This window comes from Tubulanus polymorphus, chromosome 2 (assembly GCF_964204645.1).
Source record: "Tubulanus polymorphus chromosome 2, tnTubPoly1.2, whole genome shotgun sequence".
NCBI lineage: Eukaryota > Metazoa > Nemertea > Palaeonemertea > Tubulaniformes > Tubulanidae > Tubulanus > Tubulanus polymorphus.
In genome coordinates this window covers 28,478,214-28,505,971 of record NC_134026.1, presented here as the reverse complement: position 1 = coordinate 28,505,971, position 27,758 = coordinate 28,478,214, and the positions used below count along the sequence as shown (strand labels likewise).

At 37.8% G+C, this 27,758-nt stretch overlaps 1 protein-coding gene across 4 annotated transcripts; it reads right to left on the bottom strand.

Moving 5' to 3' along the window:
• Nucleotides 1-139: 139 nt before the first annotated feature.
• Nucleotides 140-27,758, bottom strand: LOC141900302 (neurocalcin homolog). 4 transcript variants are annotated; one of them, XM_074787128.1, is made up of 7 exons: nt 27,665-27,713; nt 17,625-17,728; nt 7,669-7,718; nt 3,267-3,317; nt 2,956-3,082; nt 2,586-2,858; nt 140-2,316 (listed from the first exon to the last, which is right to left on the bottom strand). In XM_074787128.1, the coding sequence occupies exons 5-7, from the start codon at nt 3,064-3,066 to the stop codon at nt 2,113-2,115; spliced, it is 588 nt and encodes a 195-aa protein (XP_074643229.1). In that variant the 5' UTR covers nt 3,067-3,082; nt 3,267-3,317; nt 7,669-7,718; nt 17,625-17,728; nt 27,665-27,713; the 3' UTR covers nt 140-2,112. The 4 variants fall into 4 exon arrangements, with proteins under 4 accessions (XP_074643229.1, XP_074643226.1, XP_074643227.1 ...); XM_074787125.1 differs by lacking the exon at nt 17,625-17,728 and having other exon boundaries at nt 27,665-27,758; XM_074787126.1 differs by lacking the exons at nt 17,625-17,728; nt 27,665-27,713 and adding an exon at nt 12,397-12,532.

Genomic DNA, 27,758 nt, shown 5'->3' with positions numbered 1-27,758 from the left:
TTGCCAAACAATTCTTAGAATATGGTTATATATGATAGTCGTTTCTTTCGACTCTGAATTTGGAAATATTCACCCCAGGCCCAAAGATTGACAAAAACGAACGGATTATTTAATATGGAATAGTAATTTTATTTGGACAAGACGCTGATAAAACGTAACGCTTAAATACCATATACATTTTTTTTTCTGGCGTACATAAAATAAAAAGGATCACAACCATGCCTGCGAATTACCAAGATTTAGAAGGTTGAATGATACAATGCCCATGACGTACAAGTCACCTACCGTTCCATAAGCGAAAATCTAACGGTCGTTTCTTTGATTTGGAGCTAGAACATTTGGTTGTGAAAAGTGTTAAAAATTTCAAATAGCTTTTCCAATGACTAAGATATGTTCTTTTCAACTCGTCTTTTCTGGTAAGAAAAGTTCTAAGTATTAGCAGATGTATAAACTACAACACAGATTGACAAAGTGCCAAACGCATTGGAAATTCATAACAATTTTAGGTTTTCAACGTCGATTACAAAAGACATGTTTAACAGTTACAAATCACGAAATACAAAGCAACATCTTTATTTGAAACAAGAAAGGCACCGTGTTCTATTTCCATTCTAGTTCAATGAACACAGGACATATTCGAAAAACTACAAATTGATTTAGAAATATTAGATATAAGATTTGGGCGATCCCTCGTCCGCCGTAAGTTACAATTGCGATTTTTCTCATGTCCAGACTTTGATAGTTTTACCCATGCGAGGAATGACTTTTCTTCTTGAGGCGGTGAGCGAGCATTTTGGTTTGTAAGAAAGATTTGTGAAGCTTTCGTGAGTGCTGAACTACTCAAAAAATGAAGCTTGGATAATTTGCGATCATCATGCATTAATTTACACATATAATGGATATCTAGAAGCAAGCAATTATAATGTTCCAGAGAGAACCATTTACAAAAGCTCTCGCATTAAATCCGAATATATACACTGTGAAACACACAGCGAAGTTTACGGGGCTCTATTTACAGTTATTCAAAAAGCTTTAATTGACGTGTGCACATTTTAATCCGCACACTTACACAGATGATTTTCATACGTTGCAGGTGGTCCCTTTGTCAAATTAATATCTTCGTTCGTTGAAATAACACGTGAATTTGTTCTTTAATTCAATCAAGATACAAACAATTTGATTATCAAAATAGTCTTTGAACGCAATGATTCTTAAAAAGCAACAGAACGAAAGTAATTCACAGTTCAAATTGTCCATTGATTTCACCTCGGTTTACGGCTATATTGCTGTTTCTCTAAAACCTCTTAGCATCGAAAAATATTTGAAGAAATATTTCTTAATCGTGACAATTGTAACAAATTATGACGAAGTTTCTTTTTGTGGCCTTAAACAACATACAGAGCTCGCAATCATCGGCGTTACAGCTTTGGAAATCTATGGAATACATTTGTGTTGAGGCAGTATACAACCGCAATATAGACCAAAATGGATATATTAATAAATGATTGACTAATTTCTAGTTGCAGTGTACCAGCGGTTCAACAACTATCAGTCGATATCATCACCGGATAACAACGCAAATTTTGTGCCCGTGCAACAACTATTCAGGGAAGAATTGATAAACCTATATGCCATCGGATTTTGATAAGAGCAAACTCAATAATCGACGCAATAATCATTAATGTAACATTTACTATCAGTTGCCGATTAGCTTATTTAATGCAAGCAGAATTTCAGTAGATAAGTGGTCAACTACGATCATTCGCTTCAATAGCAATAGTTAGCGATATAGTTCACGAGAAACGAGGATATCATAAACGAATCACTGAATTATCAATAACCAGCTGGCGTCGTCTAGAAAACAGTATACAATGGATTATCACTGTATTAACCAGTTCGATATTATAACGAATGTTGAACAACAGCCGTCAAAATCCATGTATAATTCCATCAATAATAATACCGGACGTTCTCACTCTATTCTATATTCTGTATCAAGAAATACACGATTTATGAAATAGTTATATCATAATAAACATTTCTCATAATCCGGATATAATACGAAGAGATCACATTATTAATTAGTTTTTGTTTCTTTCCAAGAAATGTTGTTCATTCTTCTCCGACCTCCTCGGGAGCTTCATCTGCCAGTAAGATAGAATAGAGCTGCTTGTCCGCTAAACATCCGTTTACGAATTCCTCTTTCGTTAGCACGCCATCTTTATTCTTGTCCATTTTATCAAAGATCTCATTCGTTCGTTTCTGCGGAGACATTTCTTCAGCTGATATAACGGTTCCAATCATCATGTAGATTGCCTTTAAAAATTCAAACATTCAAGTATTCAAAAAACGGTTACAAACAAAGATTCTTTACACATTGCTAACATAACTACTATCCGTTATCTAAAGGATTTTAGTGTGCTACGTCATTTACAATTATATTATTACAATTGTATATATTGGCGTACTTTCAGTTAGTTTTCTTATTTGAAATATTAAATGATTATCAGATACAATACAGGAGTATATTGTTAATTGGTGGAGGTACTTAGGAATGATTTTGAGTTCATGGTGAGTTTACGTACTTTGATAATCTCCTCCATCTCACTGCGTTCGATTGAACCATTGCCGTCAATGTCGTACATTTGGAATGCCCAGTTGAGTTTCTCCTCTGGTTTGCCAGACGATGTAATGTTTATAGCTAGTAGGAATTCATTGAAGTCGATCTTTCCGCTGTTATCCTTGTCGAACGTTCGGAATACGTGTGTACAGAACTCTTCGGCATTGCCATCCGGAAAGAATCCAGAGTAAACTTCGATAAACTTCTTCCGGCTAAGCTGTCCACACGGACAATCTTTCTGCAAGAAAAGATACCAAAGAGCATTATTAATAACATTGATGCCTAGGTAGAGGTTAAGTCAGCTGATTCTCTCGGATATACGAAAGTCTACTCACTATGAAACCCTTGTACCATTTCTTAATCTGTTTTTTGGTGAATTGCGTGTTAGTCATCAGGAAATTCAAGTCCTCCTGTGGAAGCTTTTTATTGCTGTTGCTGTTCCCCATATTCTTCCGTTGATATCTGCAACGATAGAAAGCATTAGTTGACTGCAATACGTGTTTCTGCACAATATACTTAAATGCTATTTCGTGTAGATAAATAGCTCTTACATAATTCATAATTCTCTGTTCTAATGCGAGTAATAAAGATACTCCCTTAAGGGTACAGGGTGCCTGGATTCCTTTATCAGTACAATCATACCTACCCTTCGCAACTGTTCCGTTATATGATCTCCAGTTATTATTTATGTCTCTATCTGAAAAGATATCGGAAATATTCCATGAACACTGCATCTTATGGAGATTTCTTGTAGTATATCAACGAGGAAGCGAGGCGAACTGGCAGAAAAGAAGCTGAAATAACTAGAAACATGAAACGTAAAGAGATGAAAGACGGATGAAAGGACGAAACAAGTAAATATAAGGTTTTTGCGCTCGTACGCTGAGGGCAATGATGATAGGGCTATTTGTCTAGTCAATCAGCGTGTAATGAGGCCGAAATACCAGCGGGTTAACGATCGATCCGCACGACAGAAATCCATCAAATAAACAGCGTTTATTTTCCAACTTCTTTATTGCCAATATCCTTCACTTCATCAGAGCATGGATTGTGATTTTTTATATCCTTCTAATAAGACCGGAGACGATCACATTCACATAAATACGTGTCTCTACATCGCATTTTCGGCCCCCTGTAAAAACATAGTTCGAAAGCGACTCATAATGAGTTTGTCAATGGTCACGTATTACGTTACGGACATTCATTACAGGCATTCTTAGCACGTGATACCGGAGGCTATAATTTGCTTTTTATTTTGTTCACACATTAGTGGGAAATACACAAAAACCTATACAAACTACGTACGAAGTGTAAACGTATATGAAATACATAAATTATAATAAACCGTATTCAGACATCGTAAGCCAGTCGTCTGCGTTGTTTTTGATTCAACTGCCGCGTCTCCTTATGATTTCAAAACTCTGCGATTGGCGATTCTGTTGCGGGACGTTCCTCATTAATCTGGCGGGGATTGAGATTCGATAGAGCTCCCTCGTGTCTTGTTGACAAGAAACCGTCGAGTACTATAGCAGCATGGCGTTAATGGACGATGTATGCCGGGACACATACAGTTGATTTGTCATTCGTTAGAGCCATTTACACTGACGATGAGACAAGAATATATAATCCCAGACACATTCTCACAGCGACTAATGCCTAATTGGTATGACGACAACGAACCAACATCCAACGAACACGTAAATTGGACGATATATGTATATATCGTCGTGTATGCTAGTATCGCCAGGAAACTTCTGGATATTGAATGATAGCGGTTGCCAGTAAACATCGTCTTGAGAGGTTCATTCACAGAAAATATCCATCTTTCATATGGAAAATATCACCCACAACAGCAAACAAATCTAATTCGCGAAACGTCTTGTTTATCGCGATATCGTTCTTTCAAATATCAGTTATATTCATTTGTATCGAATCTTCAGAAGAAAGAACACGCAAAGAATTACTGAATCTTTGAAAACGATAAGAAAATGTATAGATGTATAGGTGCAATAAATAAAGGTTTCACTTAATTTCATTGTATCCGATTTGAGTATTTGCAATAAGTATAATTCAGGGTTAACGGACAGTATTAGACCTTGAACCATTCATTTTCAAATCTCGATGTGTGATGACTTTGTAAGGGGCACCAAATCAATTCAAATCAATAATAAGAGCCGCAATTCCCCTATTTCAAAAAAAAATTATGGCTTGCAAAAATGTACAATACATCGTTATTCCACGTAGTCGTTCTGGTACATATTGCTTTTTAAGAGAACCTCTCTATGCTGGATCTGGCAACTTGAAAAATACGTATCTCATCTGCTTGAGAAGGCGACGGTTGTTTTCAATTAATGTTCTACTGTACCGTTGTGCTATTTTGTCCCGAATAATTACTCAACGGTAGACGAAAAGATAATTCCGTCTTGCGATGTTATAAAACTGTTATGTTCCCACGAGGATAGATCGGCAATGTACCGCGCATTTTCATTTTATCGGTAGCAGTAACAAAAACCATGCAGCATCCAGTAAATCCATATGAAGTGCGCAAAACACGAAAATTGGCAGAACCTTGCTTTTTGAGATATACCTTTCACAATTTGACAAAGTTTCCGCGCAAGGACAAGCTGTAAGCGGAGTAGAACAGGAAAACCGATGATACATCGTACCTAAACTAATGGACGAATTGTTCATATACATTACTCCTGATGAGAGTTATAGTGTTGTTGTTGATGGTGTTCATTAAACGCTGTTGACAATGACGGAGTAAATTAACGGAAATGTAATGTAATGGCGGAATCAATGATGAACATGTTGACGACACCCACAGGGTACACATTATATACACAATGCATATTAACTGACTTTCCAAGCAAAAATAGCTCACCTCGCCGGATAATTGCTGTCTCTGCAGGTTTTTTTTTCTAAAACCCACGAGACTCGTACAAACGGTTCGAAGAAAGTTGGATTAAATTACATCACGTTTCGTGCAGGCGAGAACAGTACGTCCATATGTTACCACCGTCACAGCCTTACATAATCGACTATAGATTCGATTTGGTCAATATTTCCCCCAAAAAAATTTGTTTTCGTGCGGCATCTGTTTTTAATACGGCGCTTTCGCTGTTTACTGATACAGCACGCTCATATTTCTATACCATTCACGCAAATGACAAATGGATATGAAATGTGAGCAATTCAATGAAAATCGGACCTATCCCCAAAGTTGATCGTCCGTGTGATGGTAATGATAATGCCGGATCACTCGGGATCCAATAGATTCGATTTGCCCATGAGACAGATGCGTTGTGTACACATCGTCGAATAATTAATTTAGTCTATATGCCACAATTTAAAAGCGCTTGTGGGAAATTAAATTTCAGATTCATCATTGACAGTCTTTTGATCGATTATTTCACCGTTTACGAAATTTATCCGATAAAAATGTAATTATCTGTGAGGCTATAAACTTAAAAATAGTCTGGAATGTGCGTCGGGAAGATTTTTGCATAGTTAATAGGCAATGGTCGTCACCAAACCAATAATTTTCTTCAAGCTTCTCCATGGCAATATCGAATGCATCAACGCTCAGAGGGTTCTGATATAATGTACATAATTGTTTTGAAATGCTTAATGTTCCGTTGCTAAGTTGATATTTGAAGTTCCATATTTTTCAAAATATGAAACATCAGGCTAGTTCAGTCACATGTCAGTGAAAGACGTCACCGTATATTCAGAGATAACGGTGAAATAGATAACGGTTAGTTATGCACCGGCCAGCATGGCCAAACTGCTTTTTTGTTGTTATAAAAATAAAAACGTAATTACGAAATCAAAGTTTGAGAGAAATACTTTACTATTTCCTTCTTTTTGGTGAGGTTTATGTTTAGAAATTTTAGTCCAACAAAGTAAGAAAACAATTCCTCGGCATTACTACACGTGGTCCTGTGTATAATACAATAACGATAAACAAGACATAAAACGTCCAAGAAACATCTGGTCTAGCGAATTTTGTCGAGAGATGATAAAATATAGATGGCTGTTTCACCTGCTATGGGACAAAAATAGCCGACATAATTATACCGTGTACTAACGCAGGTGAAGCTATCAAGAATCGAGTATACGTTTTAAATTGCAAAGTTGTTTGATATTGTTTCAAAGAATTTTTCAGACCATCGACGTGATAGTTACGTACCTTACTGACGATGTTATTACACGCAATATCTACATCTTAAAGCACGTGGATACGATATATGATATGATAATTCTCAAAAAGTCTGATATCTGGCATCCGTCCCGTATCAATGGTTGTAGACGTAGACGCCTCACGTTATGAAGTTATTTTGAAGTACCGTGAGAGAGTATGATTGTACTTTACTGTGTAGATTTGTGTAATCGTAAAAACGTAGATGAACAATAACAACTGTTTTCCAAACAACACAGTAACAGGTATTCTTTAACAGTATAAGATTCTGCACATTTTTGCCTTATATTTCTCTCAGCAATTTGCCTACACTGTGAGAATGTTCATACATAAATACATACACACAAACACACGAGGTAAACTGAATACAAATACAGTTTGTGTAAAGAGACAGGACGATGCTCCATTGACGGCCTATTCATATTTGCAATCCAGAAGTTAAATCAGCTGATTAAATTCTAATCACTTGTTGAATTAGTTTTGGAGCAAATTGTACAAAGCAGGAAGTGATAGCAGCGTTCACTGCACTATCGCTACGAAGTCCGTTCCAATTTGGCCCGTACTTTGAATGAACCACTTTCGAACGAACGAAATCAATGCTACGGTATGAAATTTAGAACAGACCTGGATCGTCTTCCTTGGTCCGTTCTAAAATGAGACGGACTAATTTAGAACGGACTTTTCGCGAGCTTGAACGCCGCTATGTACTAACACATATAATTTTCCAAATCAATGGATCATCGTATGAATCTATCTATACTTTGATGTATTTCAATGATTTAAAACTTAAGTTGCTGGCTGAATTCAGCTGATTTCATACACAAAAAATGATTTCTTGTTTATTTACCTTCAGTTGCTCTTGCTGTAGATATCCATTTCAACGCCACATCTTCACAACTAGAATTAGAAAATTCGTTGTTCTAATTACTCCTCACTCGGTGAAAAAGCTGTGTCTATTTTTAACGTATGAAAATCTGTCGAAATAGTCACATTCTATGAATCTGTATTGTGTACAATGCTAGTGATGCGGTACATCAACTCATATACGCGTGTTAATCCACTTTTGTTCTATAAAAACGGTATAAATTTGCGACATCACAAATAGCGTGGCAAGCTTATTGTGTGTCAGTCCAGCTGTCGTCCCAACATCAATACATAAATGTAGACATACAGTTAGTTTCGAAACTTGCACAGCTTGCATTTGCATTCATAACTTCCTTGTTGGAGCGTGAATAACGAGATAGACACACGCGAGGAGTACTGATATTGCAGAATCATTATTCTCCTGAAAAAGTTCCCCAACCAACATGTAAATACCAAGGTCGCTTAGTCTTCCAATATTTATTGAAGATCAAGAAGAAATATGATGATCGATCTCGTTGGACTCTATTTGTCTAATCATCTCTCCGTGTATTGCTTTCATTCGATGATCATCACGACTAGGGCTACTACTAATTGACCGAAAAATTGATGGTATGGCTCTTCATCGTCTGCTGGTCGCTTCAAATGTCGAATGACGTCACACCAGCCGACATACAAGAAAGATTTCACAATTTGATAGTTGAACGTGCTACCACTATAGCCCTTAGAACTTTCGTCGTACGATGATTATTCATTTCATAGATATCTTTACACGTTACCTTTTTCTACCAGAAAGTGTCGTTTAAAAAGGTAGTCGTTAAGTTTTGGACATGAAATGTCATTGTCAACATCGACATTGTCATCATCAACATTCGGTAAACCACATACTATCCTAAATGATCCCCTACAAAAATAGCTTTCGTAGCGTTAGTGGACTTTTAAACTGAATTTCAACTATATTAGGAAGTTAAGTTTCTCAAGAGAATCCGACGGTTTTGATAAGAGACGTTTTGACTAAAAACGGAGACAGAAAAACAACAGGTGGTTGCTACGGCAACTAGACTCTACTTCGGTTGCAACTGCTCAAATCGGCCGCCAGAGCGACTCGTAACACGAAGAATCCATCAGGAATGTCATGTTTTCTTTTATGCACCGTCGTTGGATTTTTGTATTATAGAAAACATTTCGCATCATTGTTATTCCCAGAAAATATAGGAGTGTTGACGCGACGCCGTTGAGATTCTAATGCTATTACAGTCGACGGCAAAATACTCGCGAACCTTTCACTTAGTCTCTTGCATCTAGACGTATCAATTGCATCGATGCACCATTAGGCTGGCGCTACTCATCTGTAGACGGTATTTAAAGGAGATTTGGATTAAGAAGAGATGTTTCGGATATCAATAATATATATCCACCACTTTGCTCCACGTATAACCTTGATGAATATATGAGAACTGCAAGTACGTAATGCGGAAAATATTGTTTATGTCATAAGTTCCCAAAGGATTCCACGATGCGTCCAGCTGCATACGTATATTAACTATTGAATTATCTCCATTCTCGTTATCTGATTTGGCATATCAGCTGGGGCACCCAGAGTCTCGTGTGAATGCTTTGACGAGATAACAGTTATCATCCGAAATTCGTAATGGCAAAAGTTGCTTCACGATAAAATGATATTCAAGATGCTTGATAATACGTATATAAAGGATGTTCCCCCATTTCTTTATACTTTGTTCGCACAAGACACAAAACAACACTATTTTGAAGATGTGTTCTTGATAGGAATCTAATGGCCATGGTGTGAGTTATGAGAAAATTGAGATCATACTAATAACGGACAAACTTAGACGAATCCTTTCTCATCGACTGTTTTAACGTACATAATGTGCATTTTAGAATGATTGCTAACTAAATCATTTGCGATCGAAAAACATCACCTGCTATGAAGTATAGCTTAAAGCATCAAAGATTCTGTTTAGAAAGATAATATCAGTAGGACTTTTTCTTCGCTTGCCTTCACAGGTGAAACACGATGCAAGGTACACGGTTGAGTTATACACACGCTAATGGGTAAAGCCAATGTAACAGCGTATTGAATGAGAAGCTTGCGAAGAAACGGTATTTGTCGGTGGCTGTGCATTTTCGGTTTCAATATGCGCAGTCGTTTCCCGACAATTATCCTCGCATTTAATACCTGGTTTGTCCGATACCAGTCAGCTACGATTACCGGCGAATCTTTTACTGCCGCTAAATTGCACAGGTTAAAAGGTGCAGACCGTGCTTAAATTACGTATTATCGTGACCACGAATTTACGACCACTTGTCTCTAATCTTTATACGACCGAAGAAAAAATTGGATTTTTTTTCTATTCGCGATTTAAACACCTTTAGTCTTACGTAAGAATGTCTCCGACAAGGATGGAGTGTATGTAGGTGATGCTATATAATTGAATATGTGGCCTTGCTCTGCCTTTCTCATGTTACCCCTACTTTATGTAAATAGAGCAGTAATGAGTGTATTTGTATTCTCCTCTCCGGTCGTACCGTGAAATTGTCCAGATTTTCGAGACATCATCATGGCAACCTTCTGCACTTGTAGGTTCGTTCTACCTGAGATTGAAGTGGAAGAGAATTCTGCCCGATTTTAAATACGTAGATCAATAGGCCTACCAGGAGCATATTTTCATTGCGTGTGAACGAAACAGTTCACGCGGATTAACATGGTAGAACATCGATAGAATCATGAGTTAAAAGAGAACTTCCACCTTTCAAGATGTTAGAATGATAGATCAAGTTTTTTTTCATTTCTTATGATATCTCTATTTCAATCGAGGTGGCTCATTTTCCAGCCACGGATTACTAAATGTTTTCATTTTTACGAAGACTGTGAGATTGAAGAACGAGCCGAACGTCTTCAATCTCACTTCAGTCGGATGATGAGTGCTCGTGTCCGACGGGATATTCCCCCGAGTGGCAGTGCAAGAGTTTCCCGTAAAACCAATCGTTGAGAAGTCTGGCAATCAGATATCAGGTACCCTTAACGTTGTACTGTGCTATTTTATCGTTCGTCAATCGGAAATAACATTATCTCCTTACAACAATGTGACGTTCACTGGAAATGCTAATCAACCGCTATTGCCAATGCCGCCATTCAATATACGCGTCTGACAGTTCCATTTGTAATATGACAGCGGTCAGCGTTGATACAATTGACGGTTTTTCTTTATTTATTCCTTTGTCGATCAGAGGCCGCGTTCGCATTCGACGATCGAAAAGGACTGCAGGGAATTACCGTCTCCGGGATTCAGGTTTAACTAAAATGGAAAATCGATAAACTAATCCCATTTTCGAAAGTCGAGTATCGAATATCGAATAGAACGGAGACGTCTTGTAATGAACTGGAGGAAACTGTAACGAACTGTCTTAATCACTGCAACCATCAGGTGCTGCAGCTCACCCGAAACACTATCAATTTAACAAACTTTAGATTTGATTATCGGTATATGATTCATTTAGAAAAAATCAATACCTCCATCGTCATCGAATACATTAAACTGTATATACATTTTCCGCATTGCTCCACGATCGCGTTCAGCGTTGTTGTCGTTCGGTGTTAACGGAAATTTCAAAATGGTTTTATACATGATTGTCAATCCTCTTATATACTTCAAACGAGTAGTAAAAAGTTAATGGACAAAATTTCCCAATTACTAGATAAGGATATATAGTCCAGAGAACGTGGGATATTTCAAACTAACGAGATGAGAGATTCTGCGCTGTCAAGGGGTCTAATATATGTACGCTTTAGCCATGAGTCGTAAAGAGAAAATTAGTTTTTGTATACTGTACATTACACACATGTTGGGAATCTAATCAGCGGATTCGACGGAAAAGAAAATTAAAACGTCACAGAAAAAAACAGATTGTGGTAAATGGATTGAATTGACATTTGGCAAAAAAACAAATCCACAGGCCAAAACAAAATTACTTTCCTTTAGTTGCCATTGCGGTACTTCTGCAGTGACGTAGCACTACGTCACAAACACAGCGCCACTTCGTGCTTTTCCGCAATAATGATCAACAATATTCCATATAGATCGAACAAATCAAAGGAATAATTTTGATTCGATTCTGTTCCGTCTGATTCATTTAGCAAAGAAATAATTATAATTCATTAATTATATATCTCGCGTAAAAATAGAAGATTTTGTTGATTGTGACTTTGGCGTCTGACGGATAGAAGGAATCTCCAACTCGACGGACAACTTAACATGTATTACAAAATGTTCACATCGTTAATAAACTGAATTAACGTGGGAACGATTTCCAATTACCAGATTCTAAGTGTGATGCAATATGTATATGTGGCTATCATTTTTCAATATACATATGTAATGCAGTTAACCACAGTTTATTCAACTATTGGGTTCATTAAACCCCTGTTTCGTTCCCGGCAGGTGTGGTGAGTTTGTAAATGACACCAAATCAAATCAATCAATCATACGAATAAGACCGAAAATTCCCTCTTTCAATGTCAATAGTAAGTAGATTGTTAGGAACCACATATTTCCAACTGGTGGCTTGAATTGATGTCGAAATGAGATCGTTTTCAGTCAATCAAAAAAATCACGAATGTTAACCCACAATTTATGAAAACTTTTACGAGGAATTCGGTGTTTTTATTAGAATATTTAGTAACTTTACCCACCTGCTGTGTCTAACTGCTAATCCAGTGTTTATTACGGAGACTGGTGATGACTGTATCCAGAAATATAGTATTCACAGTTGCAGTTACGCGAACAGCTCGATTGCGAAGGTGAAGAGAACAGTTACAAACCGACGATGGTGTTACTATCGACAAAACACTGAAAATCGACAGCATGCAAACGACTGATGTCGCTCACAGTCGTGGCGTTAGCGCAAGGCCTAAAGCGCTGCAGTTATTAATAATAGAACAATGAGCAATTACTGACACTCCAGTAGCCCACACTCCAGAATTAGTTAAATCTTAAAAGTTAAAAGTTAACTGAATTAAATCCAACAACAAAACAGCTGTACTGTATTAAGATATAGTGTAGCAGTGTGAGCTGGGTTTTACCGGACAGGAAATATTCCGAAACGTTTCTACGAGAGGTAATTAAGAAAGGCCGCTCGGAATGATAACTATCCGCCAAGTGTTATCTAAACGATTATGGACAATGAACTACGTAGGTTTGAGAGTCTTGATGGATAGCGTGGCAGCAAAGCAAAAATTGATAATGAATCATCGTTGAGTATCTGTAATGCTTAACCCCCCAAGGAAAAGCATATTTACCGCACTAGATAAACATTGAAATAATATTTCTTTATAATCTCAATATCTATCCTGTATCAACTGTAGTTATGGAGAAATTGTGTTGAATCGTTTCGTTGAATGTTCAGGTGCATAACGTTTAAGCTATGGGGTTTGATAACTGTGTAGCAATCCTAACGAGTCCCATCCATCACAGGACCAGCAGCACAAGCGTGTAATTAATTTACTAAATAATTCCAACGCAAAATGTAGTAAGAGAAACAGCGGGAACATCAATTTTGATAAAAAACTATTATGATATCATTCGAAAAACGTTACATTCCCTTGACGAAAACTATATGGAGTCGCTGGCGTAACAAGTAATATTTTGACATAGACTAACAATCGTGTATCATAATGCATGCTGCATTGATAAAATACAAAGGTAATTGCAAGCAGTGTACTTAATGTTTATGTCATATAGATGATGCTATTAACCTGAAAATCAGTGGAATATTGAGGTATTGTATTCATGATTTCGTAAAACAGGATCCGAGGTTTTAAGTTGATGGCGGTTGATGTTAACAACTGTTAATTCGAAAGTTGTAAACCCAGTTATTAATAAGTTGTCATTAGTTTGAAGCTTCATCAATGATGGTGATTAACTAATTCCCAGTGGGCAATAGTTCAAACTATCTTTGTGTCGGTGTAATTGAATTAAATCAATTTTGCTTTACATACTATCCACTGGTAATAAGATAAACCGAATTCAGTGTCATGATTCGGTAATTTACTAGTCCTCCTCTCCGTGACTTCGACGGTAAAGTTTGCATCCATGTTGGGGCGGTGTGTGAATGGAGCGAACTAGCGATCATTAGAATGGATAATACTCGATCGTGACGCTTCACATGCTAATCTGTTATTCTATTTGCTTGTACTGGTATATATTTGGAAACCCGTTGTTAGATGATCCTTTTTGAAGTAGTTCTCTCAATAACTCGGCACTTAATCTATAAAATGGTGACAAGCGGAATGGATAAATGATGTCAAAAAGCACTTCAAACTGTTGACAGTGACAACTTGGGATAGTTAGTAACTGAGTGTCGAGTGACTCTGGAAATCGTTCTTGTACAGCGTTAATCATTTTAACTTATCCAGTAATAAGTATATCTAAGAACTCTGAAGCATCCCCCAGGAAAGGACCAACTGTTCACAGCACGGAAGAGTTAGGTTTTTTGGTTAGGCTCCTCATGAGATATAACCAAAAGTTCTTTTAGGCTATGACAATGTAAAAATGTGGCGTTACAATTATTTTCGTTAATACAGCCAGCTTTCAGGATTAAGACAATAGATAATTTAATGAATATGGTGACTTATGCCAGACATCGTATGTCAAATGCCGCATGCAATTTTCATATTTACATTCAGAATTAACCAGCGTACTGAAAAGATAAGAATAAAGACAGCCGATAGGCACATAAAGCAAAAACCTAATCCGTTGCTGTGGTGATAATATTTCAACAATATACGCTCGCTTTGCGTTTCGTTGATAGGTTGTTTTTATTTTATTTTAGAGATATCAATATGCTTCCTCCTGCCGGCCGATTTTCTATTCTCTCGTGTATAATCGTACACGATGCTGGTGGGCTTGTGTGTAGAATTTCACGGTTGAAGAATCTGAAGTATCGCTGTTCTTACCAGCGCATAATCTCAACACTAAAACCTTAGAAATTCACGCTACTGGGAAACGAAACAAGTCGTACGGCGCTTGTAAAAATATTTTCTTCAAACCGAATCTCGTGTTTTCTCTGAAATCAACCCATTTGATGTCCCAAAGGCAAAAAAGGTGTTTGGAGAAACCTGACAATATTCATGGTGGCAATAAGCAACACACGTCATTTTGCTGTACATTACTGACATATCAGATGATGGCGAGCAGCGGGGAATTCTATATTCCAAACGGGTTCTTTTTGTGAGGGGAAATACGCGCATTCACGTCGACGAAAATCTCCGTGGTGTAGATTGCAAATGGGGCATATGAAATGATTAACGTCTGACAGGAACCTGGCGAGCTAGTGTTGACGTAAAATGAACACCGAGCCATCAGTTGCACAGTCGTATTAACGTTATTTTATGTCTTTATAGCTGAAATTCTGATGACACCACGTGAAGACTATTGAGGCCATTTTCAGCGCATAAAACCCCCGCGGTAACAAAGATGCCATCTTTAAACTCGTAAACGTTAGTTCTATCGATTAGTCATATTTTACCGAATTTGTGCTCAAGCTTTATTCGCTAACCGAACTTATTCGTTGCCACAACTTAATGGTCGATCATTATCAAGGTTTCGAGATGATTTTGTTTGCCTTTCTTCTTGTAAAATCATTACCAATTTGCGGGGCCCAGAGTCTTTCATTTCCGTGCACTCGGTGCCGCGGTATCGTTTAGAATTTCATGGTGAAATTGATGGAAAATAAACGGCGGATTTAGATGAATCGAGATGAGATCCCTGCACGCACTCTCAACAGAGGGAGAGAGGGGGAGGAAAGAGAGAGAGAGAGAGAGATGGGGAGAGAGAGGGGGAGAGGTTTGATAAAGCAATTCGGAAACATCATCAATAGTATCATTTAGAGTGACGGTATTCACGTATTGATATCCGTAAAAGCTTTCAGTTTATATACAATTTTCTAAATAATTTAATAAAATTCCATCAACCGATGAAGAAATGTATCATTAACTTCTGCGAATGTCGTACAGTAGGCGTGGATTGAGGCATTAAATCAAAATCGATTCGAAGGCGGAATGAGGTAGAACGAGGTAGAATGGACCATTCTACGAATCGAGTTAAATCTTTAGCGATTTGTTGTAACGATTGCTGCTGATTCGGTTGTATAATGAAAGGTTTGAATTCGTTGAGAATGATTGAAAACGCGCCAGATCACAATCGTTACCGAAGATAAGCGACTAGGCTGACAGCTGAAAAAACCGAATCGACAGTCATAAAAATACTATCTATTTAGCAAGAGTTGATGATTTGTAAATCGATCTATCAACTGTCGCGCTATCATCTGATGGGTATAGATCGTTTTTCTAAAGAAAAATTAGTTAATGATGTCCCGAAGGGAAAGGGCATCCACGTCGGCGTGTCGGAGTTTTAGACTATTCAGAGATTGATTGATATGTAGGAATTTATGAGGGTAGTAGTTTGACCTTTTAATACTGATAGATCCGTCACGATATTTTAATTGCTTTGAAGATTAGATGACGAATTGCCGACAATTCAGACAATCCTCTTTGACGTTCGTCGATATCCAACCGCTAACGACCAAAAGTACTGCACATGAAAAATTCATCGAATGCTCCCACGAACATTAAGACCACGGATTGAAGGGGATGGCTGATATGTAACCCGAATACCCTACTAGAAGATTCATATCTCGATAAAAAAAAAGATTTCAACCGAATCATGAATCATCGGAGTCGATATCGCTATCAACTGAACATCGCATTCGAGGTGAGCAACCAATAACTTAGCCATTTCCCAGTAGGCGGCCTTCACCTTGAATCGGTCCAATGTCAACGTTGAAGATGATAAGGTCACGAGGTCAATGGAATTAGCCGCCATTACGCGCATTAATACACCCTGTTTTACCTCATCAGCGATGATGTCATGAAATGCTATTTAATGGTTGACTTGTCGAGATTGTCCCTGGCTATCTATCGCAGACGATATCCAAGTAATGATCGACGGTGCATCCTCGCCTCACCAGTTACACTGTAGATATCGAGTATAGATTAAGAACAATTTACTTCGGAATCGGGTGGATAAAAATAGCTACCGATAAGCGCTCTGTCTAATGAAGCGTGACTGAAATGGTTATCAGTGCAAATATGGGACCATAGAAGCGAGCGTCTTGGCGTTTAGTAGTTTTGGAATTCACTGGTATTGAGTATGTTCCATGGTCGGAGACCGCTGTCACTCAGTATCATAAAACATCAAATTGAAAGTATTCAGTCACTTGACGTGGATGCATACGCGATGCCAGTATATCCTTAGGCCTACTCGTTCTGTCTCGTCTAGAGTCAATCAATGAATAAACCGATTATTTTATATTTATGCTTGTTAAAGTCCAATAATCAATATCGAATATCGATGTTTGTATAGACTTTATTTAGAAAGATCATTCGTTATATTGCTGATCGTGTCACGAGGAACATTTCCAGTTGATTCCAATCTATAGTGAATAATGCCGGAAACTGGCGGATGAAAGTACTTTCGATATTGTGATCTGATATTCCCGATTAGCCTCCGCAGGTCGTGGTAAAAAAATCAAAACAGCTTCCAATCAAAAGTGATGTTTACTCTTGCAACTTTCATCGGCGATCAAAATATTGTTTCGAATCTCGCAGTTCGTAATTTGCACTAAAAATAGAACTAGATCATCGTCCTCGGCCATTTGGGACGATTGCTGATTTAGAATCCAGACAATATTTCTTATCTATAGATTTATGGTGAAGTACGCACGTCTTCAGACAGCAGAAAAAATGGATTATTTGCATATTCGGAATATTCTCTTTATCCGACTTGATCTGTTGCCGATAAATTAACCGCCATTATCTAAAATCCATTAGCTAAGGATCGTCTTATGTAAGAGCATGAATACCCAAAGGTTTTTTCTCCGACATTTACGATTTTTGATTTACGTTACGATATGATGAATGCAGTGTCACGGCGCTGGGATTTTCACTTCGTAGGTTTCTGCTCCGTCTGAAAATAATTTCCAAATCATAAACTATATCCAATTAATTAATGTGCGCGAAACGAATTTTCGATGCGACGATCGGAAATTTACAACACTACTTGTAAAAACATTCTAGAATGGAACTGAATTGAACGTTAAAACCTTTAAACGGGACATTTTGTCAGAGATAATGAACCATCGGGATGTAGAAAATGTATTCGGCTCACTAAACAACGTCCAATGAAACTAGTAAAACATTTCGGTAGCTAAATCCTATCTAGATTTTTGAAGATTTATGAAAGTCATAAAAACCGCCCGCCTCGTAATTTGACATCGATCTATAAACGATCACGCAGTTGATCAAAGTTACTGCGACCTCAAAAATGATTACGATTTTAGATCGATAAGTTAGGAGATCGCTAACTCGGAGTTTATGAAAAGCGATATCGGTGATTTGATCGTTAAAGCGCTACCACATGGAATGGTTTTGTTCATACTTAAGGATAATGATTTAGAATGAATTTTCTCTCTGAAATACCTTTAAACTCCTTCCTCTATTGTATCGTCTGATAATTACCAACTTAAACTCTTGGCCTACCCGGTCAAATATATTCACGATATATCTTGGAACGTTAATTACCAAGTAACTATAGGCTGCTGATAATCAACACCTCAATTTCTCAGCGCTTTAACCTTTGTAACAGAATGGATATTGAGAAATCTTGATAACGAAAATATTAAGGTTTAAATAGAATCGAAAAATCTTGTTTCGTTAACAAATCAGAATTTTGTAAATGACCCATTGCGCCAGAGTTGCAGACACTTCTTTACATAATTCTTTGTAGCAAACAAGTAGAATTTGTTCTAGTTTTTCTTTTTTAAGATGAATTCCCACATATATGGATAATACAGCACATCTGAGCGTAAACTTCAGAAGCAACATGTATTTTCTTTCTATTTTTATCGAACTGAAACAAAGGTTTGCAGTCAGCCTTGCTTCGTATAGATTGAAAATGGTTGTAGCTGGAGATGCGAAGCTTGTGGATACTAACAAAAGTGGGTAAGTGACCATTAGGGCTAGCATGATTAAACATCGACACCCAAGGGCCAGTGTTGAACCGTGGACGTATAGACTAATTTATACGTCGATAACGGTTAAACTAAACGCGGGAATATGCACAGTTCGCAGTGTAAATAATGACGGCTATTTTTTCGAATTCTTTACGATCAGTTACGTGTGCAATGACGTTTTGCTGCGTGGGTGTCATTTGTTTCTATTTGTTTTTGAGATTTATTTTGCTCTCGAAGACGACGGAGACTTGCCGCGATGACTTTAGCATTACAAGTTACGTAATGAACAAATCGTCGATAGGCGTTCACTTAAAAATAGAAGGAGAGCAGCGCTAATTTGCGTTCATGCATGTTGAGATCGGGGAAGTTGCATGTTACAAGATATGCGAGATGTATCTACGCGATTGAAGTATGTTAAATCATCAACTTTATAAGATTACTAAACTGTATGGAATCAGTGGGCTGAGATGGGACGTTAGGTTAAGGACTATGACAGGTCTCTTCGGGAATATCCGTTAACGCAATTATGTATCATTGATCAAGATTTTTGAGATGGCCAGGTCATCGGGCTCCCAAGGTTATACAGGATAAGAGCTGGATTTGTGATAAGTGAAATTAAACACTTCTAAAGTTAGGATTAGGTATCGGGATTACGTGATTGACCATCGATATGCAATATTCGCTGCCTATATTTGGACTATTTGACTCTATTCATGCAACATTTTATAATGGATTGATTGAGAAATTTTCAATATGTATCATTATTCTAATCGACCATTCTAATTCGCTTAATTCATTTGGAATTCAATTAGAAACGTCGGTTCACGAATTCATCCAATCGATTTCATTTCAATGTCGTTACAGCTATTTGAAGCTAATATATCACATGGGGAGCGCTTTTAAATTGAAATTTTCAGTGTTTGCAAGCACTTAATAATTTATACCATACGACTATAAATCATGTACCGCAGCCCCGAGGAGACTAAGGCTCCTGTCCATAGTATATGCATAATGTATGACGTTCGTCGGAAGCAAGAGACTTGACCTTTTTATATGATATATGAAACGCTATTTTCATAAATAATCGGTTACTCTAAGCTTCGTATGAGGAATAAAACGATAAATAGGGATATTATAGGACACCAGTGTGAGATACGGGTGCGTCAAATACGGGCGGACATTTCATGGAATATTGGATAAAAAGCATTCGACTAGATTCCTGTCCCAATTTCCACCCAAGCAGTCCAATTATAAAAATGGCTTTGCGAATTGAATTCTCTGAGTAACTTCCGGGATATAGATTCAATAAAAGCAAACGAAATTACTTCACCGATGCCCTGTATATCTGCTGTCGACCCGGGACGTGAATTAGTTCATAAAAAAAACATATCTATATGCGATGTATAAATGACTAAATTGAGTCCATTTCGTTGATGACACGATCGCCAATCCAATCAGTTGGTACCTCGCGTCCAAGTGACTTCCTGTGCTAGGTGGATCTTGACATCGATTAGTTTTTGATGTCGACGCATCGAATTAATTAGTTTAAACTTGCCGTTGGCGGCAATAAGGAATCGAATCAATTAAGATGCGCAGTTCATTTTGCATCGTGTCTACGGGGCTGAAATACCACGAAGTAACTGTCGAAATAATGAAGAATACTGAAACAGATCACGAAGCTGAATCAACCCAACATTCGAAGTCGGTGAACGCGTTCACGACCATCGCAGTAATGTGAATGAATTCATTCCCTATATCCAAACGTATGATACCATTCGTCTCTGTTCACAATAATCGAATAACTGAAATTACCACCGACAGTTATTTGAAACGCCCTTCGGTGCATCGTGGTACAGTTCGGTTATTCTGCGGACACTGAGCCAAATTTGAAAGAGAATGAGACATATTGATCGTATTCCCAACACGGGACTGACACCATTATCTATACAAACTCATCTCTTACGCGTAAAGAGAATTAACAATCATGAATATCATTCATTTCTCATCTGCCTATACCTTTTTCAAATGTGTAAACGTTGACTAGTATTGAATGTCACCTTTGTTCTACACTATTCAGTATTCAGGGTTTTAATGCTGATGATAATGTGTGTGTAGTGCGTAAATTCATGTTGTATTCTAATGAAATATTCAATCCAAATCACAAGAGGAAAAAGAAAAATGACAGCCAATTTCATCAAGGTTCCCTCGCAAATATATCTATTCCCCGGGTACCGAAAAGTTCTGAATAAGGTCACGTCGGTAAATTTATAATTAATTCCGACAAAAAGAGATTCCTCATCGCTGGGTGTTCAGTGAGTCCCTGAAGAGTTGCCGATAGCGTTTCGATGATGTTTCTAATTAACAGGATAGCTGTGACATTCTTCCTTTCCTTCGACAAAATCTCTTAATACGCCAAGCGAATTGGTTTAGGAGCATCTTTTAATTTCTAAATATCGAATTAAGAATCTAATTATCCGTCCGGCGTGTTTTTCCGTCGTATCCGTGAAATAGTGTTGGGCGGAAGTTTAATCGCGATATTTCCGTGAAGATGAGCTCCCTCGTGGAAAAGAATCATCTGTATGCATGATTACCTGTGACTCGAGAAATTCCCATAAGAATGGCTTAGACGTGTTACACTGTCGACCTCAGACTTACGCAAGAATTTCAAGATAAACTAAGATTCGTAACACACAAATCGGTCAGGTTTGTTTAAGAACGGAAAGTCCACGCTGATGATGGATCTCTCCCGCAGTTGTTAGTGTTTCACCTGACTAGATCATATAGCGCGTTTTGGGAATTACAGATAATAACCCATTAATGTGTCATACTAAGTCACTTGGTACCGCCAGTTTCAACTATAATATCATTCAGATTCTGTCTCAGATTCAGATTCAATCCGACATCGCGTAATTCACTATTTCGCAGCATATCTTTGATATTTCCATAGGCTATTCTATTTCCAAGTAAGATGGGTATTTCAGGGTCACATAGCAAACTTTTCTCGTTCGTCGTCGCCATCACAAATAAGTACAAATCTATGATCTTTTCAAGGCTGATTTTAGTTTTGATTTCGTTCCCATGTATGTAACCATGGAAACATTTTATCACAGTAATACGTGTGTGATTAGCAGTAGATTTCCTGCATTAATTTTACTAAACTAATCACATATCATAGATTTCTACGAGGTTCATTGAACCAAACGATTCAGAGAATTCGCCCGATACAGTTCTCCGCGCACGCATCAGTTCACATTCAATCGAGGAAATAAATTGTTCGAAATACTGTTGTCATAAATTATTAAATCTAATATACTATTTCTGCAGACGTTGTTACATTGCCGAAGGGCCAGAAATCGCTGCTATTTAGAGAATACAGATATATTTAATGTGGCAATCTATAACTCGTGGCAGAATATCAATATTTGAACATAGTTTATCATAGTTTCAGTGTGGAAAGCGAATTTCTTGTTGAGAGTTGTGATCGAGAATTTTCCTTTTTATTTTGGAAATAACGCCTCGATGTTATCTCCAAAGTTACCCGTTGTCCATGCTTCAAAATAGGAGATTTTCATAACCAGCATTTAGTTTCGATTCCTCGATATATATATACATATATACTGAGCGAAGAATGACTAAAAGATCCAAACGGTCCTGTTGGGTACAATTAGCCATCAACTCGTGGGAAGCAACAGTTTCTGAAACACGCGTTGATCAACTCAAATTCGGTATCCAGGGATAAATGAGAAACATGATTGAGTTGTTGGAATGTTATACTCCGCTATACGGTTATATCCCTGAAGACACTGGAGAGTTATTGAGTTACCACTGATCTATGGGGTCTTAATTGAACCGCGAATGGCATGACTAGCGCCTGAAACATCCTGAAGTTAAAGTTAACTTCGACAAAGATCAATTATGTCATCGATTAGGAAGAGGATGCAAAGTTTTCAGGATACTATGAAATATTATCTATATATGCGCCGGTTAAAAGCGAAATGTAAGGTTTGGAGATGTTGCTGTATTTTATCATATAGGTTTCCCGTCTGTCGGTTCAAATCGCCTTCTGCTACAATCGAAGTTCTTATCGCATCATCGATGAAATGGTGTAGATCTTGATGCAGCAAGTATATAGATAACTTAAGCCAGTCACTAATTAATCACTTATTGCTACAAACATTAGACTAATTGAAATGATCCACTCGTTCAGGTTAGATAGATTGCATACATTTTTATGCTCTAGGTTATATACCTAGCCATCCTTCGAAACTGTAACTTTATGTACCGCACTTGTGTATAAGGCTGAAAGACTGCATATAATTTCCCAACATGCCAATGGCAGGTGACAGTGGTCGTGTCAGTCCGTGTCTGGAGACGAATATATTTTCTCGGCTTCCTACCTCCTCGTAATAACCACGTTATTTCCGTGGAGAAAAGAAAACATTCGCCAACGCAGCAAACCTTAACGAAGCTAGGACCTATTATGGTCTTACACTGAACAATTATCGGTCTCGGAAGAGTAATAAAAGAACGGTTGTACACCATCCTTCAGCTGCGCACATTTCGGACAGAAATTGACGAAAATGTCGCAGTCTGTATTGCACATACAACGTCTTAGACACAAAGAAGGTTTGTCTTTAGTCCTTGTATCGACAAGATGGAAACATACGACAATCTGATATACGCCCAAAAGGCCGATTAATGGCCAAAGAGATAAAAATTACATAATTACGGATAGAAATGAAAAATGAAGTTCTACTCTAGACTGGCGATAACCAACCGAACATTGACACTGAGACGCGATCCACGCGTAAGACCTATTTCTTCTAAGGAGTCAAACTCAATAGCGACGACATTCGATTTTCTCATCATTCAATACGCGACGAAAGTGTGGAATGAGACCATACCGCCTGTTTACCCTGTGTCCCGATATGATTGATTAACTTATAGAACAAACTATTCGCATCATCAACCACGATATATGGCAAAGAAGATCAGCACAGCAAATTACCAAGCAATTCTGTAACCAGGAAATCGGACTAAAATTGACTGGTCTGGACAGGCGCAAATGAGCCGTTGCCGTCAGATCTCTACCGGTACCTATCAATCGACAACCGTTATTTTCTAACGTGAATACGTGTTGGGACTGTGTGATATGCCCGGTTAACTGGGATTTCTCAAGCGCTCCATACTCTTATGTCAGTCAAAAACAGTTCGTGTATAAAGTCTTGACAAAAGAGGTTATTAGATCTCGAAGCAGGAGTTGAGTGGCAAAGTTCTTTGATCAATACAAAAATCGTACTTCCCCGATAGGAATTCAAAGTATAACGATCTTTCAGATCTAAACTATATACATATCCGAACAACCGCGAAATCATCTCAAGCAGCGTCACATGACGTTCGAAGCGTAGAAATCTAATTATTTTCTCCTAGTTACTTGCACAGCTGATTTTACAGATTCTACTCATCAAATATTTACTTTGACAAATTGTCTTTAGTAACGCGACTTTCAAATCAATACAGTTTGTTGTCGCATCACGTTCGCACAAGAACCTACACAGAGAATTTTGATTGAAGGAGTTTCAACCCGAGAACTCGTAAAAATACGAGTATTTCCAGAGAAGGGGCTCATCTAGCGATGAGATGCACGTCAACTTTGAGAAAAAGTCCATCGAAAACTTTTAAATACCGAGATGACGCTTCAGAGTCAATTCATACCGTTCAAATGTTCAATTAAATTTGTAACACAAAGACATTTGTTACGTCTAGCCAAGAATATTCGGTTTAAAACACTTCTGTCATTTCCATCAGAAACCGTAGCAAGGTCGAGAGACTTGTTTGTGTGGGATAAGTACACACGCTAGTACCGAGTATGTTGAAATTCTATGCAGTGAATATTTGATATCTATCTTTTTAAGAGAGCTATACATTAATAAAAAGAACTGCTTGTGCGATGATAAAACAGGTACAAATGCTTGTTTATATTGCTGTGCACAGGTAACAAGTAACAACTAAATAGATAGACGCGCAGTTTGATGAAACTAAACAGAACAGAGTGAAGTAATATATGCTCTTTGCCTAGTTGCATTAGTCCGAGCCGATGGGATGACTTTACTGTGCTCATTGGGGGAAAATTGAAAGATGTCATGGAAACGACGGACGTTGTTTGGAAGTTCTTTGATCTGGTTGGACGAGAATTTACCATTTCGATTCTTCAATGTGGTGAAGATGATTTTTTCGTTTGTCAGTATCAAAGTGATTATAACTCCTACCTTTGCACATGCAGACTTTGATATCGGAGAGCTGGCTCTCGCACCGAATCTTCATATGTGAACAATAGAAGAAATGCGAAATTCGATAAATTATTGAAAGATTTTCTCACGTAGAGAAGTTGCGCGCACCTACAGATAAATAAGAACCTTCTTCGTCTGTTACAAATTCAATACAACGGTATCTTTTATCATGCTTCACCGGAGAAGACGCGATTCCCATACCTCATGTTACTTGATTCGATTTTCATACATTCCAGAAACAAGACGCGGAATATCAAAACAAATTTATTCATAATTTTCTTACATGGTTAGATGGGGATTGTCTAGCATTAGTTGTTTACGGATAGAGGCTTTACGTCTTATTGTTACATTTCTCAGATTGGTAGCTTTAAAGGTAACTACGTACTCCCACATAAAAACCATTCTAGGGATTGGTTTACAGAGCTTCGCCCCGTGATCAAACAAATAAAAGATGTCTGCGGAAGAAAATCTTCGACGGGAACTTCATCAGATTACAAGTAAATAACTCGGGCTCCGACTGTAAAGCACGGGGAATTTGCACGGAGCTTTGTGCACCTATAATTGTGGATTTCACGAATAGAAATAAAACTGTTGTAGTCAAAGTCACCGAGGAACTGCGAGCTCTGCACGCTTGCCGTGAAACACGACGCCGATGTCTGAGACAAGCAAGAAATTTTATGTTTCTTATTAAACTTCAGAATACATTTCAACATGACGTTTGCCAGAGATATGCTCGCTTGTGCCTTTCTTCACGTAAGCAACTTGTGAAAGACTGTTCCCAAGGCACCGACATTCGCGTGTGATTGAATCTTTACCCGCAGGGGCTCTTTCCAATCTTCTGCGTAATTGCTGGCCTATTTTTTCCTTCTGACGTCTTTTCCGCCGTACATCATTATCGGTAAGGTTCCTTCAATGCTGCGATTCGTAATAAGTCTCGAACCCAAATCTCTCGCTCACGTTTCACTGTCAATGTCTTTTAGTCTCTGCTCGTCTTCGTCATAATGCGACTTCCTCGCATATTCCCTAATTTCAGACAGATACTGTGGGTGTGTTTATCCGGTATCAGCGCACTATTACTTACAGGTAATAATTCAAGAAAAACAGTAAGTATGTCCCGACATAACCAGTGTCTACATTTACCCCGTGATTGGAATTGGTCCGTCTTGTCCTGAATATGAATTGTTGCTATGTAATACCCACATACCGTCAACAAACGACGAAAGAGGAATGTAGTTTGATTAAATCTAGGGAGGAATGAGGCGACAACGCTTCATGTACTACAAGGTGTGCGATGCGTTGCCTTCTTGATTGGTTTCGTCCATATTTACATTGACTCGCCTGACAACGTTCAATATCGCGAAAAAGCCAACGTAATCAAGTAAATGATTTTTCGTCTTGAAAGCAACTGTAGAAGAAACGCGAGAAAACACCCCGCATCAATTCTCGCGAGCTATTATTGTACATTGAATATTCACCACTCAAATATTTATGAGAGATCATATAAACAGGTCAAAAGCAGCACGTTGTTGTAGACTCATTGTTATCAACGAGTGTCTTTTAAAATTAAAGAGGGACTTTTCTGATATTTGATCGATGTGTGTAGGACCGTGAGAGAACGCAGTACATGTAACTGGGGTATTGTCAAAGAGTGCTCTTATTCTACATAGTACGTGGACTTTCATTTACTGGAATCATACTTAAACTACTTTCCATAATGAGAAAGTTCATATTTACCCTGTCGTTTCGAAGTCCTCTTCGAATATCTCAAACAGACAAGTTTAAGTATTTTACGTTTGCATAAAAAATGCTAGCGCTAGAAATAACTATTTAAACAGATTTAGATGATTGTGTGTGTTCTAACATATGAAATCATTCATTATTGAATGGCTAAGGACAGAAATTGCAATCTATCCTTCCAACTTATCACTCGATTTATGAACGTGTCATACAGACTTGTTACCAATTCTCGTTAGTTGGCAACTGACCTTCATGCAGACAGTGTCAATTAGCAGCCAAGATTAACGGATGTAATGCTACATAAGTGTTTCGGGTGACAGTGGTCTCCCGCCTCCTTTGGATACATAAAAGTAAATTGAACATTTACACCGAATTAACCCCTTTTTTCATCGTACGATATTACCAGCTCCGCTCGCCTTTTGTTTTTCCTGGTTTCTGATCTGATATTGAAACTTTCACTTTAAATATCTTAGCATTGTCCGGGTGAAAATTAAGCGCAACCACCAAATTTCTTTTTCGTGGATTGTATCAATAAAGTTAGTTTGTACTTATGTTATTGTTCATTGTACAGATATCGTATTTTCCTATTTATTACTAGATGGATATCCAAGGTTGTCATGAATTCTTCAGACATTAACACAAACGAATGCAATATCGAAATGAAAAATTACTATTCTTTGAAATATCTGTTCACAATAACAAGACTTTATGACATGAGCCAGTGGCGGCATTTTAACATCAGTCAACGTGAAGTGAAAAGTGGATGCAGCAGATTTTGGAAATTCTTTTCTAGGTTAAAATGACACCACATACATAAATAATGAACTGAAGACAGATCTTCATTTGGAAAAATATCTAACTTACGACAGTTTTTCGAAGATAAGATCGTATCCGATAAACACGGCCGTGTTCGTCTGGAGGTAATCGCGAGTAGGATCAGTACTGACGAGTTGTCTAC

What these genes read in the sequence shown, in the direction of transcription:
- LOC141900302 (XM_074787125.1), bottom strand. Translation starts at nt 3,066, where the DNA reads ATGGGGAACAGCAACAGCAATAAAAAGCTTCCACAGGAGGACTTGAAT. An exon ending in AATGGTACAAGGGTTTCATA is followed by an intron (nt 2,859 to 2,955) that starts GTGAGTAGACTT and finishes CTTTTCTTGCAG; the next exon opens with AAAGATTGTCCGTGTGGACA. An exon ending in AGATGGAGGAGATTATCAAA is followed by an intron (nt 2,317 to 2,585) that starts GTACGTAAACTC and finishes GAATTTTTAAAG; the next exon opens with GCAATCTACATGATGATTGG.